The sequence below is a fragment of the Marmota flaviventris genome, chromosome 10 (assembly GCF_047511675.1).
Source record: "Marmota flaviventris isolate mMarFla1 chromosome 10, mMarFla1.hap1, whole genome shotgun sequence".
Lineage (NCBI taxonomy): Eukaryota > Metazoa > Chordata > Mammalia > Rodentia > Sciuridae > Marmota > Marmota flaviventris.
Genome location: NC_092507.1, coordinates 37,978,433 through 37,995,549, shown reverse-complemented (window position 1 = coordinate 37,995,549; position 17,117 = coordinate 37,978,433). Strand labels below are relative to the sequence as shown.

General features: G+C 41.1%; 1 protein-coding gene across 1 annotated transcript in view; it reads left to right on the top strand.

Moving 5' to 3' along the window:
• Agbl4 (AGBL carboxypeptidase 4) overlaps positions 1 to 17,117 on the top strand; it is a 1,244,450-nt gene that overhangs the window by 1,180,114 nt on the left and 47,219 nt on the right. Inside the window, exon 10 of the mRNA XM_071618599.1 lies at positions 14,649 to 14,801. Coding sequence (XP_071474700.1) covers positions 14,649 to 14,801 — 153 coding nt within the window. The remainder of the gene's footprint in view (positions 1 to 14,648; positions 14,802 to 17,117) is intronic.

Sequence of the window (17,117 nt, the reverse complement as noted above, 5' to 3'; positions counted from 1 at the left end):
TGAGCATGTCCTCTAGAGAATGCAGAATACAGAAAATTCATCCAAGGTGTCTTAGAAGCAGATAGAAAAGCTTATTCCATTTTTTAGAGAAAGGGGGGTAAAAAAAAAAAAAGCCCAAACAACTTTTCTGATGCCTGATAATATTCTTCTCTCATCTCTCATTTCCCCACAACTATTTTGTCTTAAGGCTCTGGGAGCCTGTGGGAAGCTGCTGTGTGATTTTTATCTCCATGATTAAAGTGTTACACTTTATTGAGTTCTTTACATCAGCAGCAAAATCTGCAATGCAGGATTTTACATAACACCTCATTTTCTTCTCACACCATTACTGTTATTAACCTGGTGGCAATAAACAGAAAATACAGCTTTGCTTATGATGTACTCTTTATTTTTGTTCCAATGGCAAGAGACAAGGGAAAGAGCCCAGAGAGAATAGGGAAGACTTTTTTTTTTTTTTTTTTTTTTTACCCATTATATCCCTTTGATGTATGCCCTTCTCTCCCTCTTCCACTATAGCATTTCTCACAGAGCACCAAGGATGGAGATCATTTCTGCTCAAAGATGTTTTCTTTTCCATCAATAACCCATTGATTCATTCATTCATTAAAAGTGTCTTCAGCACCTATTGTGTGCCTAGACACATCAAGGTAAACATGGTGTGACTTCAGGCCTCGAGACATGTCTGTTCCAATGGTAGAAACACACACAAAGCAATAACAATGAAACAGTGATACGGATGGAATGAACGTGGAGTGTCAGAGACAAAGGAAGTGAAGGAACATGGTCACCCACACCTGGTGGGCCGGGGAAGTTTAACCCAGGACGAGATGTTTGTGTTGGGATCCAGAGGATGCTAGGGAGGGTGAGGGTAAGGCATTCCTGGCTGAGGGAACAGTATGAGCAAGGCTTTGGGAGGTACAGAGATGGTGGAACAGTTGGTAAGTTCTCCACTTGGCCTGGGGAAGGTGTAGGCAGCCAGTCCACAGACAATAGGAAATGGGGAAAGAGATGAAGGCAGGTCACCAAGGACCTCATATTCACATTTGTGGAAAAAAATCTTACTTGTCTGTTGTAATTTATACTTTGGGGCTGTCCTAAGAACAGGACAAAGATTAAAGACTCAAAGCAGAATGATATAGTGGGAAGAACTTGTACTTGGGTTTTATCTTTGGCTCTGCCATTTACTACCTGTGTAGACTTGAGCTGGGGTGTGAGAAGGAGATAAGGCTTGTGAACACGTTGTGTAGATTGTCGATAGTATTTCAAGTGTCAACAGAAAGCGGGGAAGAGCAAAACTCCAGACGATTCAAAGAGCCAGGGAAACACGACTCCATTCCATGAGCTCTTGCTAAATATTTGTACATAGATGTGGATGAAGGAGGAGGATGCTCTATTCTGAGACTTCCCTGCAAACCAGGAGATGGAGCCCGATTTGCTCCCACACCTCCTCATCTGACCCTTTCTTTACTCTCACCTCTGCCTCCTCACTCCTCGCTGCTTCCTGGAGGAGTAAAGCCTCTTCAGAGGCAGCAGATGCCTGGAGCCCTCACCCCATTTACGTTCCAGTGGGAGACCCAGATATTTGAGTATGTGTATTTAGGTGTTTGACTTTTTTAAATCTCTTTTTCTGATTTTATAGCCTAACAAAAATGTGCGATGCATGCTTAACTATTTTAAGAAAGAGCTCTATTTTTGTAGAAAACATATTGTGATTATTTGATAGAGAAATTTTTCATTTCATTCAAATAGCCATAGTTAGGGGAAGTCAACTTGTTTTGGATCAAAATAATAAAACCTAAGACCATAAAACATGTGAAAGCTCCTGACCTAACTGGGGACAAGTGCTGCTTTGGTTTAAATGTGCCCTCCAAAATCCATGCTTGGAAACTTTATCCTTAGTGCTACAATGTTGGGAGGTGGGGCCCTGTGGGAAGTATTTAGGTCATGAGAGCCCCACCCTCAAATGGATTAATTATCCTATAAAGGGCTCACAGGAGTAGGGCTGCTCTCTTCTACTCTTATGCAATGAGAGGACACAGAGTTTGTCCCTTTGGGTCCTTCTGCCTTCCTTTCTGCCATGTGAACGTGCAGCAGCAGAAGGCCCTCACCAGATGCTGTCATCTTGAGCTCAGATTTCCCAGTGTCCAGAACTGCAAGAAATTAATTTATATTCTTTATAAGTCATCCAACCTCAGGTATTCTGTTAGAGCAGCCCAACAAGGAGAAGGACTAAGACAGTTACCTAGGATGCAAACATCCAACTTAAACTAACAAGATAATGACATCCCCAAACTCAATGAAGGACTCCATCTAGTCCCCAAGTCAAAAAGTTGAGAATCAGTGTAAACTTAGGCCCCACTATCATCTCACTTTCTAATAGGTTTCTTATTTGTACCCTTCGCTGTGTCCTCCCTGGCCCTGATTTAATTCAGGCCCCTAACATTTTTAATTGATTCTCATTTGGATTATAAAAAAAAAAAAATGCCCTAACTACTCTACATGCTCCTGAGACTCATAATGTCCAATTCTTCACCAAAGCCTCTAAAGAGTCTTGCTAAAATCCAAATGTAGTCCTGATGTGCTCCATAAAACACTTGTGTGGCTCTCTATTTTCTGTTTATAGGAAAAGTCATGTTTCCTTAGTGGCTTCCAGCGCCTCCCATGAACAGGCCCACGGAAGCCTCTCCAGCCCTTTTCCCCCCCTCACTGCCCCTGGGCCCTTCAGTCACGCCAGACGCCTTGGAGTTCCCTTAACGGAGGACTGGGAGGTTTGAGTCGTGGGACTTTTGCTCACAATGTCCCTCAGCCTGGACTGTGTCTCTCCCCGCTGGAGACTCCTTTTCCTTACACCCACTGGGTGAGCACCTTCTCCTCTGTCAGTCACTTCCTCTGAAGTCGTTCCTGGCCACCCATTAGATTGATGGCTCCACCTGCTGAATTTCCAGGTAGTCTTCACGTTCATCTCTCACAGCGCCGGACAGGCCTACATCTGTCTGCCTCCTCTGTACTGTGGAGAGAGTGAGGGGGAGGGGAGCTCACAGGAGGAGAGAGAGAGGAGAGAAGGGGCAGGATGAGTGAAGGGAGAAAGGAAGAAAGAAAGAATCAACAGATGTCAGGTCCCTGTCTGCCTTTCTCCTTCCCGCTCCTCCAGCCACCTACACCGAATTAAACAAAAAGGAACCATCTTGTTTTCCCCCAGGGTAAAGTACATAATTTTAGCATAAATCCTGGCACCCCCTGAGCACTTCTTTGAAAATGGTAATTTTCTGCCACGTGGGAAGGCAGCATAGGGACGGGGAAATTACTGAACTGCTGTCTTGTAGCAGGCTCTCCCCACAGGGCCATGCCAGGGGAGAAGACTTGGCACTTGTGTCTAGAAGGAGATGAGGTGGGGAAGGCTGGCAGTGTCTGTCCCCAGCCACAGGACAGAAGACAGTACAAAGCAGGAAGGTAAACTATTTGAAGGATATAAGACTCTTAGGAGATAAGGGTAAAAAAAGCCCCGAGAAGCCACAGAAAACATTCTCTAAATGGGGAAACTGAAGCCCAGAGAGGGAAAACGACTTCTCCAGAATCACAGAGCCGGTTGGTAGGAGAGTCAAGATGAGTTTCCTGGGAAAAAAAGACCTAATGTTGGACCCACTAAATAGCTGATAGCCTCCCTCAGTAGCTGTCCCCAAGCATTTAGGCCTTAGCTATTTATTGAGCTCCTAATATGTGCCTGGGGTACCCTAATTTCATCAGCCTTTGATTTATAATGGAGCAATATTAACTTTTAATTATCAAATTAAAATGTCCCTTAGCTCTCATGGACTTGGTCTCTTCTTAGTGGAGAGCTCCTTGATTATTTTATCTCATCTTTCTGCTGAGACTGGGGCTTCTTGAGGAAAGGTCTGGCTTTTCTACTCATGCCTTTACCCATTCTTGTTGTGGGAACAGGCATGTGGGGTTACTCTGCAAGGGTGAGAATTAAGCAGAGGCTTTGGAGGTGGTGAGATGTACATTAGAATCCCAGCTCAACCCTTGATTAGCTAGAAGATCTTCACAATTAAGATCATAAGCCTACTTAAGTGAGTGGATGGTTGAGAGTCAGATGAACCAATTGACTTGAGAATAGTTTATAAACTCTACAAACATGCAAGATGCTGTTTATTGTCGATAGATTTCCTATTGAGCAAGGAAGAAATTTTCACTTATCTAAACTGGGTCCCCAACTTCCTCTCAACTCTCTGCTGTACCTGCTCCTCTCCCTCAATTCCTCATTACACATGCAATGGCTTGTAAAATATCCATCTTCCCCACAAGGTTTTGAGATCCAGGAAGTCACGTGCCCAGTGCCAAGTGCAGCTCCTGCATATAGTGTCACTGTGTAATTGAAAATAATATATTGAGAGCACATAAACTGTCATTTTGTCAGGCATAAATCCAGCTACCTCACTTAACTTCATGATAATGCTGTGTTTAAGATTATTGTACCCAATCTCCAGATGAGAAAATGGAGGCTCAGAGAGGGAAAATGACTTCTATAGGTCATAAAGCTCACCCATAACTAAATTGACCCTGGAAGCCATGTCCACCAGCCCTCCAAACCACTCTGCTCTCCTGACTGTCCTTCTGGATCAGAACCATTGCACGGCCATCATTGAGGTTACCAGTCACTATATGAGGAACAGGAGGGCAGGGATCAGAAGTTCTTCCTTTGTCCTGGGAAGGTCTGTTATAAACCCAAAACTCCTGTGTGGATGTAGAGGTGGAGGAGGAGGAGGGAAGCAGGGGAAGTCTCTCTTCTGCCAGGCCAGACCTGGGTCTTGCTGGATCCTTAGAAGGAGGAGATGTTGAAATGCCTCTGTCTACATGCGGATTTGACTTTTTACTCCCAAGTAGAGTTGTAAAAAGCACTTTGGAAATAGAAATATATAAATATATGTATATATATGATTTTACTAGTGTTGAATTTTCCCCACACCTGTTACTTTCACAAATTTCCTTTGTCCTGAAACTTATTCTTCTGAGTCCAGAGAGGTCACAGATAGAGAGCCTGGACCATTCTGAATAGCTTAAGATAAAGAACGTAGTCCTGCATAAGAAAGACTTGTTTGAATCTCAGTTCTACCACTTACAAGCTCCTTGCCTTGGTTTCCTCATATGATAGTACTTAGCTCATACAGTTGTTGTAAGAATAATTACAGGACCAGACCAGGATGTACCCATAAATGTCACCAACTTCTATGGTGTCATAGTGAGGAGCATGGATCACAGAGTCAGATTACTTGGGTTCTGCCAGTTATTACTATGTGATTTAGGAGTTCGTGTGCAAGTTATTTAACCTCTCTGTTCCTGAGTATACTTACTTATAAGTGACATTTCTATCTTATAAGGCTGTTGGAAGTTTAATGATTCCCTGGCACTTAGGAAGGGCTATCTTGTTATGATTTCCTCCTCAGCTCCTCTTGGTAGCATCTAAGGCCCTATGACTTCCTGCCACTACATCCCTCATTGCCTCTTTCTCTGAGTCCAGAAAACCTGGCTCATTCATTCATTTATCCCATAAGTCACTCAGCAACATATTCCCTGAGTGCCAGGTGTGATGTGTCCTGTGGGTGCAGAGGTGAACCAGATGTGGGCCTGGGCCCTCTGCAGGATCATAGGCCAGACCCTCCTCTTAAAGCCTTTTTGTTGTTTTTCATGTAAAAACCATATTCTCTTAGTTTTCCTCCAACTTGTTCCTGCCAACTTCACAGTCTCTGCTATTCAAACTCTTAATTTTGTAGGTCTCTAGGCTCAGTCCAGGGACCTCTCCCAGGGGTGTTAAATAGCACCTCTATGCTAAGGATGCCCACATGTACATCTCCAGTCCAGTCCTCTTCCCAGGGATCCACTTCCATAAATCTAACTGCCTACTTAATACTTCCAGTCTGGGATCCAATGGTCATAACAAACTGCATAGATTCATTTCAGAACTCTCAATTTCCTTGTCACTATCCCAATGGGGGTCTGCCCATATTCTCCATTCCTATAGATGGCACAACTATCTACTCCATTGCTCAAGTCACAAACCTTTGCTTCATCTTTTGTTCTTTCCACATATAACCCATATGTAGGTCCTATGGCAGTAGACAAAATATCTATCAAATATGTCCTCTTTTCATCTCTACTGCTGCTACTCTAATTAAAGCGACTAAAATCTCTTGGGAGAATTGTTTCAAGTGCCTCTACTCACATCCCACTAAACTCCATTACCTACATGACGAGCAGGGTATCCTTTCACAGTGTTTCCCTGTGACGATGGCTTTGCTTGGTACATAGGATAAATGCCAAACCCTGACCCTGGCCTGCAAGGCCCTGCATGGTCTGGACCCTGAAAATCTCTCACCTCATTTGCAGTGTACATCACAATCCAGCCACTGGGACACTTTTCCTTGCTTTAGTGCCTTTATTTGCACAGAATTCTCTTGCCAGCTGTTTTTGGTAGTATTCGATTTTTTTTTTTTTTTAACTGGAGTCTTACTTTGTTTCAGGCAAATCTTGAACTGCTGAGCTCAAGTGATCCTCCTATCAATTACAAGTGTGGGCCACCATGCCCAGTATGCCAGCTTCTTTAAGTGGCTAATTCTAATGATCTTTTGAGGCTCAGCTCAAATGTCAGAGGACTTCCCTGATCACCCTGTATCTAAAGTAGACTCTGCTTCATCTTCTCTGTCATTCACCACCTGTGGCTCATCTTAGTGCATTCCTAGTACACATTGCAACCTTCCACTATCCTGAGTATCTACTTTTTAGAGTCTGTCATCCCCACCTGGGTGTCAGCTCCTTAAAGGCAGATCCTTATCTGTCTTGTTCACTTCAGTATGAAAGCATCTGTCACATAGTAGGTTTCCTATAAATATTTGTCACATGATGAATGGATGAATGAATATTTTAATGAGAGGATGTCCTAAAAATCTACTGGATTCCAGAGAAGGGAGCTCCATCCTGGGGGATTTAGGGAAAACTTCTCTGTCAAGACACCATTTGGGTTGGACAGTGAAAGATGAGCAAGATGGTACCAGGTGGTGAAAGGAAGGCAGGGGATTAGTCTTCCCAGTTGAAGGAACAGCAGACCCAAAAGCACAGAGCAGAAGAGCACAGAGTACTTGGGAAGTTCCAGAAGTTCTGCGAGGCTGGGGTGTGAGATGGAGAGAAGCAGGGGAGGATGGGCCTATCCCTTTGGTTCCCTGGGCCAGCTGTCTGGGGGTCTTATGTATTCTTCCTCGTTTCCTCCCCTTGGTTCGTCCGTCCCTCTTGGTAGCAGAAATTTCTGTCCAGGCACATTCAGGACATACCTGAGGTAGAAAGGCTTAACTGTGCCACTTCAGAAAGCTAGACGATGAATGATCAAAGACCTTTATATTATTTCATTTATTTGATTTCCTTGGCTATTATTAAAGAAAGAGTCCTGACTTTTTCCCCCAACTTCTAGCATTAGTTTTTACTTCTTAATGTAATACAAAAGGAGATATTTTGGTTAATTTTAAAAGAAATAGACTTGAGATTCCCCCCCCCCCAAGTCCCATGGAGGAAATATACTCCTGGAAGTTGTCTGGACCCTAACACTTCTTGTGCTTTCCCCCCACACACGCACCTCAATGGCCTTCTGAATGGCTAATGTCAGCAGTCCCCAGATCTCACAGTCCCTCAAAGCACCAGTGAAGGAACCTACATGGGGCCTGCCTCACTGTGACCAGGCAATTGCCTTGCTAGGCTGCAAGCTCCTGAGAGAACAGCAGCACGTGGAGCCTGGAGCCTTGCAGCCAGCAACCTGGGTTTCAGTCTTGCTGGGTAAAACTAAACAAGTTATTTAAGCTCTCTGTTCAGTTCCCTCCAACGAAAAACAGAAATAATAACAAAGCTCACCCTTCTCAACTTGCCATTATCCTTGCCCAAGTTCAGTTTCTTCCTCGTCTCCCAACCTGCGTTAAAAGCTCCTATGTCCCTCCTGGGTTTCCCTTAAGTACTATCCAAATGCGAAGTGTTGCACACAACATCAGAGACCCCAAGCTCAGGTTTCGGCCAGTGCCAAGTGAGATGAAGCAGGGAAGCAGCTTAGAATGTAGAATGAAAACCCATTTCCTCCCTGGTGTCTAGGAGGAAGCAAACTCCACACTAAATTATGTTGCAAATATGCCCCAAGGTAGTTTTAATTTTATTGGCACTGATTTTAATTTACTCTTTAGGCCCCTGATTGCAGGATGAGCTGTTGGCTGCTGGCAAGGGGACAGCCCTTCATCACTTGGTTTTAATTAAGGTTCTTAAGTTTGGAAGGAAAGAACAGAGATGCCCCCCCCACACACACACACTTCTATTTCCATTCTCAAGTTATAATTAAAGGCCCTGCATTTGCGACATACCTTGTGCTCTAGCATGGCCACAGAAAAATGGCCATTTTACTACTAGAAAAGGCTTACGATGTATCAGTTCATTCATTGATTTATTCATCCTCTCATAGATTTGTTTTCTCATTCATTTCTTCATCAAACATTTAATGGCTACCTACTATAGACCAGGCCTTGTTATGGTCCTATGAATTGTTTAAAAACTCAACATTGTAAGATCTTTGCCTCTAAAAGCTCACATTCATTCTAGTGGGAGATGGAAAGAATCTAAAGGCAGGTAGAGGAGGCTGTTCACTCAGACTGATGGATAAAATAAGGATTTCTGAATTGAGATATTCTACTAAATCAAGATGAATAATATTAGCTGTCATAACAAATAATCTCCAGACCTGAAAGTTTTGATATACTTCAGGTTCATATCTCTCTCACATCACAGTATGAATATAGGTCAGGAGACTCCTTGGTAAGTGTTAATTCAAGACAAGGCTTTTCCCTTCTTATGATACCATCATTTTTACATGTAATTTCAATGTGGTTGATTGTATCTGAATTTCATGGCCATCCTCAATATAGCAGTTTGGCCCAGAAAAAGGAAATGGGACCAGCAAGCATCTGTTCAGTTTTTGGCTTAAAATGAAGGTTGGGTAAGAGTTAACTATATAAAAAGTGAGAGAAAGAACATTCTAGGCAGAGGAGATATTGTGCGTAAATGTGAAAAGCCATTAACAAAGTGATTTGAAGTATTCCAGGTAGTTCCTTGTGGCTGGAATGTAGAGTGTCAAACCAGAGGTGGTAAGAGCTGGAACTGCAGGCAAGGGCCAGATGTGCAGGGCCTTTCAAAAATATTAAGGAGCTTGAACTCTCTCCTGTGAGTAGCAGGCAAGTGTACAATCAGTTTTAACTGAGAAAGTGACCTATTCTGTTTGCATTGAAAAAGATTACTCCAAAGCAGCAAGGACTTTAGTTTAATAAAAGCTATTGAAATAATTTGGTAGATTTCATCTCTCTGTACACCAAATTATACAATATCCATGTATGAACATACTACAATGAATCCCACTTATATTTATTACTATAATGCACTAATTAAAATAATAATAGAAGGGAAATCCACAGAGTAGAGCAAGTGAGTCATGGGAAGAGAGGAGGGGAAGTAAAAGGAAGGTAGTGGAACGTGAGATTAATCAAGTTACATTATATACACCTACAGATATGGCATAATGAATCTCACTAATATTTATAAAGCACCAATAAAATCATAATAAATTAAATAAATAAAATTTAAAAGTTATTACATCGGTAGACCAAGTAAGAGATGATGAAGACTTAGATCAGACCTGGCCTTGTTCTTAAGTAACTCACAGGAACTAAAACTTATCAACCAGATTGGACATATGGTAGCAAGTATTGATATCAAAGCCCAAGCAAGAAACTGTTAAGAATTTATTTTAGCTGAGGACAAGAAAAAAAAAAATCATGAAAAGTTTAAGTCTGTCTTATCCCATCTATTTATAAGTTTTAAGGATAGGTAATTGAGACAACATAAAAAGTTGCTTCTTATTCATGATCACAGATTATGTTAACATTAGAACAAAGCTAGAAACCCCACTTCTGTGGTTTATATTTTATTCTAACTGGGCCAACTCAAGTTCGTAGAGTTTTGGCACAAAGCATAATCAGTTTGTTGTTGGAATTATTATTGCATATCTTTTGGCTTTCCTAGCAAAGCTTTAAATATGTGGAATAGAAAAGAAGAACTAAAACCTCAAACTTAGAGGTAAGTTAGGTAAATTCTCTAGACTGTTTTCTATTGTATTTATAGTGCCTAGAATCTCAAGGTGGGAAGGAAATTTAGAAATTAATTAATCTTTTAGATTGTTTTGAGGTACTAGCCAATGCTGTTAGACATGAATAACAAATTAGGAGTAAAAAAACGAAAAAAGAAAAGATAAAATTATTATGTACAAATGACAAGATTACAGAGGAAACACTGTCCCTTTATTCACCCCTCTTCTCCAGGCATTTCCACTTCCTTGCAGTTCCTTAAATATGCAAGAACAAATGACTTTTGCATTTATTTCCACTTAGAAGACCCATCCACCTGAGATCTTTAAGACTAACTTTCCTGTTTCATACAGACTTTTGTTTTTCTAGAACCTCTGATATTTTTTATTTTCTTACCTTGTTTTGTCTCCATGGTATTACTACTTTCCAATATCTTATATATTTATTAACTGATTGATTTTCTTTTGCTCACCATAGAAGGTGTTTTAGTCAGCTTTTTTACTTCTGACTAAATGGCCCAACAAGAACAATTTTACTGGAGGAAAAGTTTATTTGGGGGCTCACAGTTTCAGAGGTCTCAGTCCATAGGCAGCTGGCTCCATTCCTCAGGACTCGAGGTGAGGCAGAACATCATGGCAAAAGAATGTGGCATTAGGAAGCAGCTCACATGATGATCAGAGAGCAGAGAGAGACTCCACTCACCAGATACAAAATATATACCCCAAAGGCCCAGCCCTGATGACTTACCTCCTCCAGACATACCCCACCTGCCTTCAGTTATGACTCAATCAATCCCATCAGGGGATTAATTCACTGATTGGGTTAAGGCTCTCATGATCCAATCATTTCTCCTTTAAACCTCTTGAATTGTTTTACACATGAACTTTGTGGACACATCATATCCAAACCATAACAGAAGGAAAACTCTTTTGAGATCAAGGGCCTTCCTTATGTTGTGTTCATTTTAATGTCCGTAGTATTCAGTATACCCCCTGGCACATACTCCCTGTGCCTAGAATACTCTCTGACATATAGTAAGTACTCAGAAATTATTTGCTGAATAAATGAAAATCCAAGAAACTCAAATTTGAAATTATAACCAATAATAATAGAATTAGTAAAGAGTCTATGTTCAAACTTTGTATGTTGAAAACGAAAATCTACATCTACAGAGAATGACCAATGAGAAGATTTAATGGAAACAAATATCACATAACAGCAATTAAAAATGTAAACTTCCTGGATTTAAAAACTTCCTGCTGAACCTAAAAGAAGGCTGGAATAAATGGAAAGGCTCAAAGTCAAGAGTCAATTCTTCCAAGGTTAATTTATAAATTTAATATGATTATTTTATAAATATTGATACTATTGACAAGGCTTGGGAGAGTGGGGGAAACTAAAGAAGCTAATTATAAAGATCAGATAGATAAATACAGAAGAAAATCCATGAAAGTTCAGATAAAAAAGCATAATGAGGCGATAATAGCTCCCCAAATATAAAACCATATAAACAAAAAATAATTAAAACCATGTGGTATTGAACATAGACAAATAATTAGAATAGAATTAAACCAAAGTATATACAAAAATTATATGACAAATAATTATTTTCAACCAGTGGGGAAAACATGCACAATTCAATAGATAATATTAGAACAATAAAATTTAACCCTTACTTTACAACCTACCTTCACATACATTGAACAACACAACAGTAAGTAGAACAGTGAAAGAATTCAACCCAGACATCACATAAGACTGATAAATCTGAACATATAAAAATTTCTGCATGGAAAAATGTACTAACAGAAGTAAAGTAAAAAGGCAAAAAAAAATTGTACTACATATAAAGGCTAATTCTCTAATATATGGCTTCTGTAAATCAATAAGAAATAAAGCATAACAACCAACTTTCTTGAAATAGGTATAGGAAATGAATGATCAATTCTTAGAAAAGAAAATGCAAATCATTCTTAAACATATGAAATGATATTTAGTTATATAATAAGAGATAAAAATACACTAAAAGAAATTCAGATTTAAGTATTCTTAGACATCAGTTTTTATCCATCAAATTGGTAAATTAAAAAAAAAAGAAATGTTGATTCCAACCATCCAACCATGTTGCCAAGATAATTGAAAAAGAGTCACTTGTTCTTGCCTAAGAGTGTCCTAGCCCTTTTAAGGTCAATCTGTCAACATTTATCAGAATTATAAATGTGTGTAGGAATAGAAATTCCACTTCTGGGAATTTATCCTACATATAATAGCATATGTGTGAAATGGTGTATATGCAAAATCCATCCCTAAAGCATTGTTTATAACAGGAGAAGACTGTAAATACCTTAAATGCCTGACAATAGGAACCTGGTTAGTTTTTATATGGCTGCTAAAGAAAAATGAAATAATTTTTTATTTATTGAGAAAGGTACCTCCAGTATATTCAGAAAAAAGAAAAGCAGACCTGAATACTGTGTTTAGGGTACACTAGCATTTGGGACAGGGAAAAATATTTACTTGAATATAGGCAAGCTACCTACAGAAGTATCCAGACCAACCTGATAGCATTAATTACTTCTGGAGAGCAAAACTGAGCTACTGGAAGAGGGGGTAGAAAGGAGATTTTTCACTATGAATTGTTTCATACCTTTCTACTCTGGGACCACATGAGTCAACCAATTATAATCCACCTCCTGGTTATTGAAAGTGAAGTCGCATTAGCTGTCAGGTATGAGGTGTCAGGTGTAGGGGACAAAGGTAATTATCAGAAGAGCCTGGTTCCAGTTCTTGCTCCTCCACCAGCTTTCAGGCAAGACTTGAGCAAGCAACCTCCCTGCTCAGGGCTGATCTGAGAAAGGCCAGAGAAACTGATTTCCAAGGCCCTCTCTGGCTCCTGACATCTGTAGATATAAACTTCAGTTTTCCCTCACACATTTCTTAAGTCATCCCTCTACCTCCTCCTTTCCTCTGCAGCTCATCAAAAGCTCAGAGGAAAAGACAGACAATTGAAGAAAATAAAATTGCAAAGATGACTTTTATAGGACTCCTGTTGAATCATTGTGTATTCCACCTCCAAAGCTGAAAATGATGAGTTTAATATCACACAGAGCAGTGCATCTTGTATCTCTCTAAAGACAGCTTATGCTACCCAGAGAACTGGGAGCTTGGCGAGACATAATTTTTCACTCCAACTCTGAGGCAAATGAAATGACAGTCATCAAGCCCACATTCTAGAAGCAACATGGTTTTCATTTGGTTTTAACTTCATTTGAAAGTGTCCCAAGGAGGGAGAATCCTTTCAAATATGGACTTTTCTTCTTTCCCAGATCTATGACCTAGGAAGGAGACAGAGAGGTGGCCAGGATTTGCCTGGGCTATTTCTAATGTTGTCCACTGATAATGACAAGTGAATTGTGCCAGGGGGGCCTGGGTGTCAGTCCCAATTATTCCAGGATCTTGAATGAGTCCCTTTCATGTCTGAGTCCTCCATTATTCTCAGAAAGGACTAGCAGATACATATTGGGCTGATATATAGGAAGAGAAGTTTGTATTTAAGGGACATTGAATATCTAATGGCCTAAAAGTCCCCCCACCACCCTATTTTTGCCAGTTCGTTATGTTATCTGGGTAATCTCTTTGGGTTGTTTGTTCAGTCTTGCTGCTCACAGTTGCATCCTTCACTTATAGGCATTGAGCTTCTTTACAGACTGTTCCCCTACTCTCAGGGAAGCTTAATAAATAATACCATATCAAGCTAGGAAGTTCCTTAATATGTACAAGTAGAGAACAGAGAAAGACTAGTCAATATTATTTACAGATTACAAAGACTTCTCATATAAGCTACCCCTCTTTATATGTTATTGGGTAGTAGGTGTGGGATCAGATAACAAGTTAAATAAAAGAATTAACTAAGACTTTTCATGAAAAGCTCCCAGAATTGTCTTTGGCATTCATTAAATATGTAGAAAATGAGAGTAATTATTATTATTATTATTATTACTGTGTTTGCTTTCCAGTATAACTTTCTGAGATTGGAATCAATATACCCATTTTTCAGACAAGAAAACCAAGGCTCAAAGTGGAAGCCTGATTTATACCAGGATCCCCAGCAAGAAATTTTGAGTTAGGGTAAAATTACACGTAGACCCAGAGTTCATACAATTGTGTTCCTTGAAAGGCATTTCTTATTAATCAAAGGAATACATTCAACTAATGTCTAACCATAAATTTGTTATCCTGACTAAACCCAACAAAGCCTTACTTCTCCAGAAGACCCCTAAAGTCTTGGTGACCCTTTACAGTACTTGCAGACCCTGAGAACAGAGAAATTGATCCTGACCTGTCTCAACCCCTCTGATCACAGTGCAAATAGTTGCCAAATCTGCTGACACACAGGGCCAGCTTCAAAGGGTGTGTGTGTAGAGTGCTTGGTCGCTTTAAGGTAAGCTCTATGGTTCCAGACTTCTCATTTGTTATTCTTTCTCTTGACAGAAAACAAGCCTGGAGTTCTACATTGACATCCACGCCCACTCCACCATGATGAATGGCTTCATGTATGGCAATATCTTTGAGGATGAAGAGAGGTTCCAGAGGCAAGCCATTTTCCCCAAGCTGCTCTGCCAGAATGCAGAGGATTTCTCCTATGTAAGTCAAGAGCTCTTGTATACCCTGCTCCAGCCCCCTCCACACCTCTGTGCCTCCTTCTGCCCCCCCCCCCTTTCTTCTGGCTCAGTTCAGTTTGGTCTGACCTTCGTGGGACACCTACTCTGTGCCAGGTCTTGCGCGGGTGATAAAGATGGAGGTAAAGGAGCCATGACCATGCCCTCAAGCTGCTCATGGCCCATCAGCAAGGGAGCCCCTGAAAAGGTGGCACTTGATCTGTCTGATGAGCTGGCATCTGTTGAGTGGATCTGACTCCAGCATTGACAAGGGACAGTAACTCACTGAGGCCTCCTATGTGCCAGCCCCAGCCCAGGGCCTGTTTTCATCTCCCTCAGTTTTTTTAGTAAAGGGGTCATTTGCCCACTATGCTTCTCCCCCATGACTCTTTTTTGGCTTCAATTTCATTGTCGGCAATTGTTGAGTAATAATTTCCATATCTACAGTTGCGTGTCCCGCGTGTCCTAGTAAACATGTGCAGCTATAGATATGAAAGTACCTTGCTACCAGTAAAGACCTCAACAAACTCCAGAGATGGATGCTCGCACTGCCCCTCCCCTGTGAGGAGGCTGGGGAGGTTCTTAGGCAGTAAGAGAAATTCATAGCACAAAGCGGTATTGTGAAAGAACAGGGAGAGAAAGTAAGGATAGGGATCAGCACTGGTACGGGGACAGAGGAGAGTGTTTGCGCATTTTACTTTGTTTTGATACTAAATATATGGGCCTTGTTATTTCCATATGGCCAGAGGAGGAGAGGCCTACAAAGGTCATAGCAATTTTTGAAGTTGATGAGCTGAAAACTCACCTGCCCATAGCTTTAGGCTGGACATTAGTGGAGATGATGAATTTCTCTGTGTGGTAAAGTGCACTTTGAATCCCAATCTTTCGATGGCAGACCAGGAAAGGAAATGGAGATGGTTTAGTCCAGTCCTCTCTTTATACCCAAGAGACACCTATGGATCAGAAAAGTTAAGAATCTATTGCAAGGTTACCTAGCATTTAGGGATAGAATTGAAGCAGCTGGCTACCCATTTGTAGCTAAGGGACAAACACAGCCATGCTTGTTTCTATAGGACCCTCTACAATCCTGTCTTTTTGAAACCACTGCAATTTCAGAGCAGGTTGCAGTCTCCTGTGTCCATGTTCCTTGGAAGGTGTGTCTTCCATTTCAGAGACCCTCACAGGGGTGAGGTTTCAGGACCTACAAAAGGGGCCCAACCCAGGAGCCTTATTTGTGGGCTTGTTGACAAGGATCCTGCCATGCAGCCCCTCTGGGAGCTCAGAGTTGGAGTCAAGGGCATCTATCCAGGTCTAATCACTACCTCTGCTCTGATCCTCAATGCTAATTTCAAAACAGGAGAGCAGTTCACCACATGGATTTCAAAGTCTTTTCAGATCTGCCATTTTATGATTTTCTGATTTTTTTTTCCCTTTACCTCTAATGGTACACACACGTCTTTGTTTCTTTCACTGTCTTTATCTCTCTTGTTTTTATGTTTTCCATCTCTTGCTTCTCTTATCTCCTTCTGAAAATGACAGACATCCTCTTATTAAAACCACAGTTTTCATTTATTTAGATTTCCATGGGTTCACACAGAACACCTTCAGCAAACTGACCCTCACAACTCTGTGGACAAGATTTTTTTAAATCACATCTACTTTACAGATGGGGAAAGCAAGGTTGTGACAAATAAGGCCACTAGCCTGCTATCACACTAATGGGGAACAGAGATGTGAGTGGTGGGAACAGGAGGTTAAGAAAGCAATTCTGTAAATTGGGCCCACTGTGCTGACCCCCAAATGCTTTCTTTTGTAAAAAAAAAAAAAAAAAAATCAAAACAAACAAACCTGAAGCCCTGCCTGGCTCAGGTCAACAGGATATGATATAATCCTCAGCAAACACCCTGTTATCTGCAGGAGAAATGCAGGCCCAAAATGCAGTGAAAAGAGCACAAGTTACCCTTGGGTGGGGTGACTTTAGTGACCCTTTACATAGGCAAGATCCCAGAACTCAGGGAGATAGGGATGATTCCCCCCAGTCAAAATCTATAAGAACATGTTCCAATTAGAACTGGTTAGCATGGGCCAAAGTGACCTAAAGTTGTCATGTCCAGTAGGGACTTGAAATATGATGTACTCCTGCTATCAGTTAAAAGTCAGGAGGTGGACCTGGTTGGAATTCTTTGGAAACTTCCATGGAACCTGCAATAAAACCAGAAGGCAGAAGGGGCACCCCATCCTTTTCCTCTCTGAGAAGACCCACTCTTTCCCTTGAGAGTGTTCCTTTCCCTTTTCTTATCCC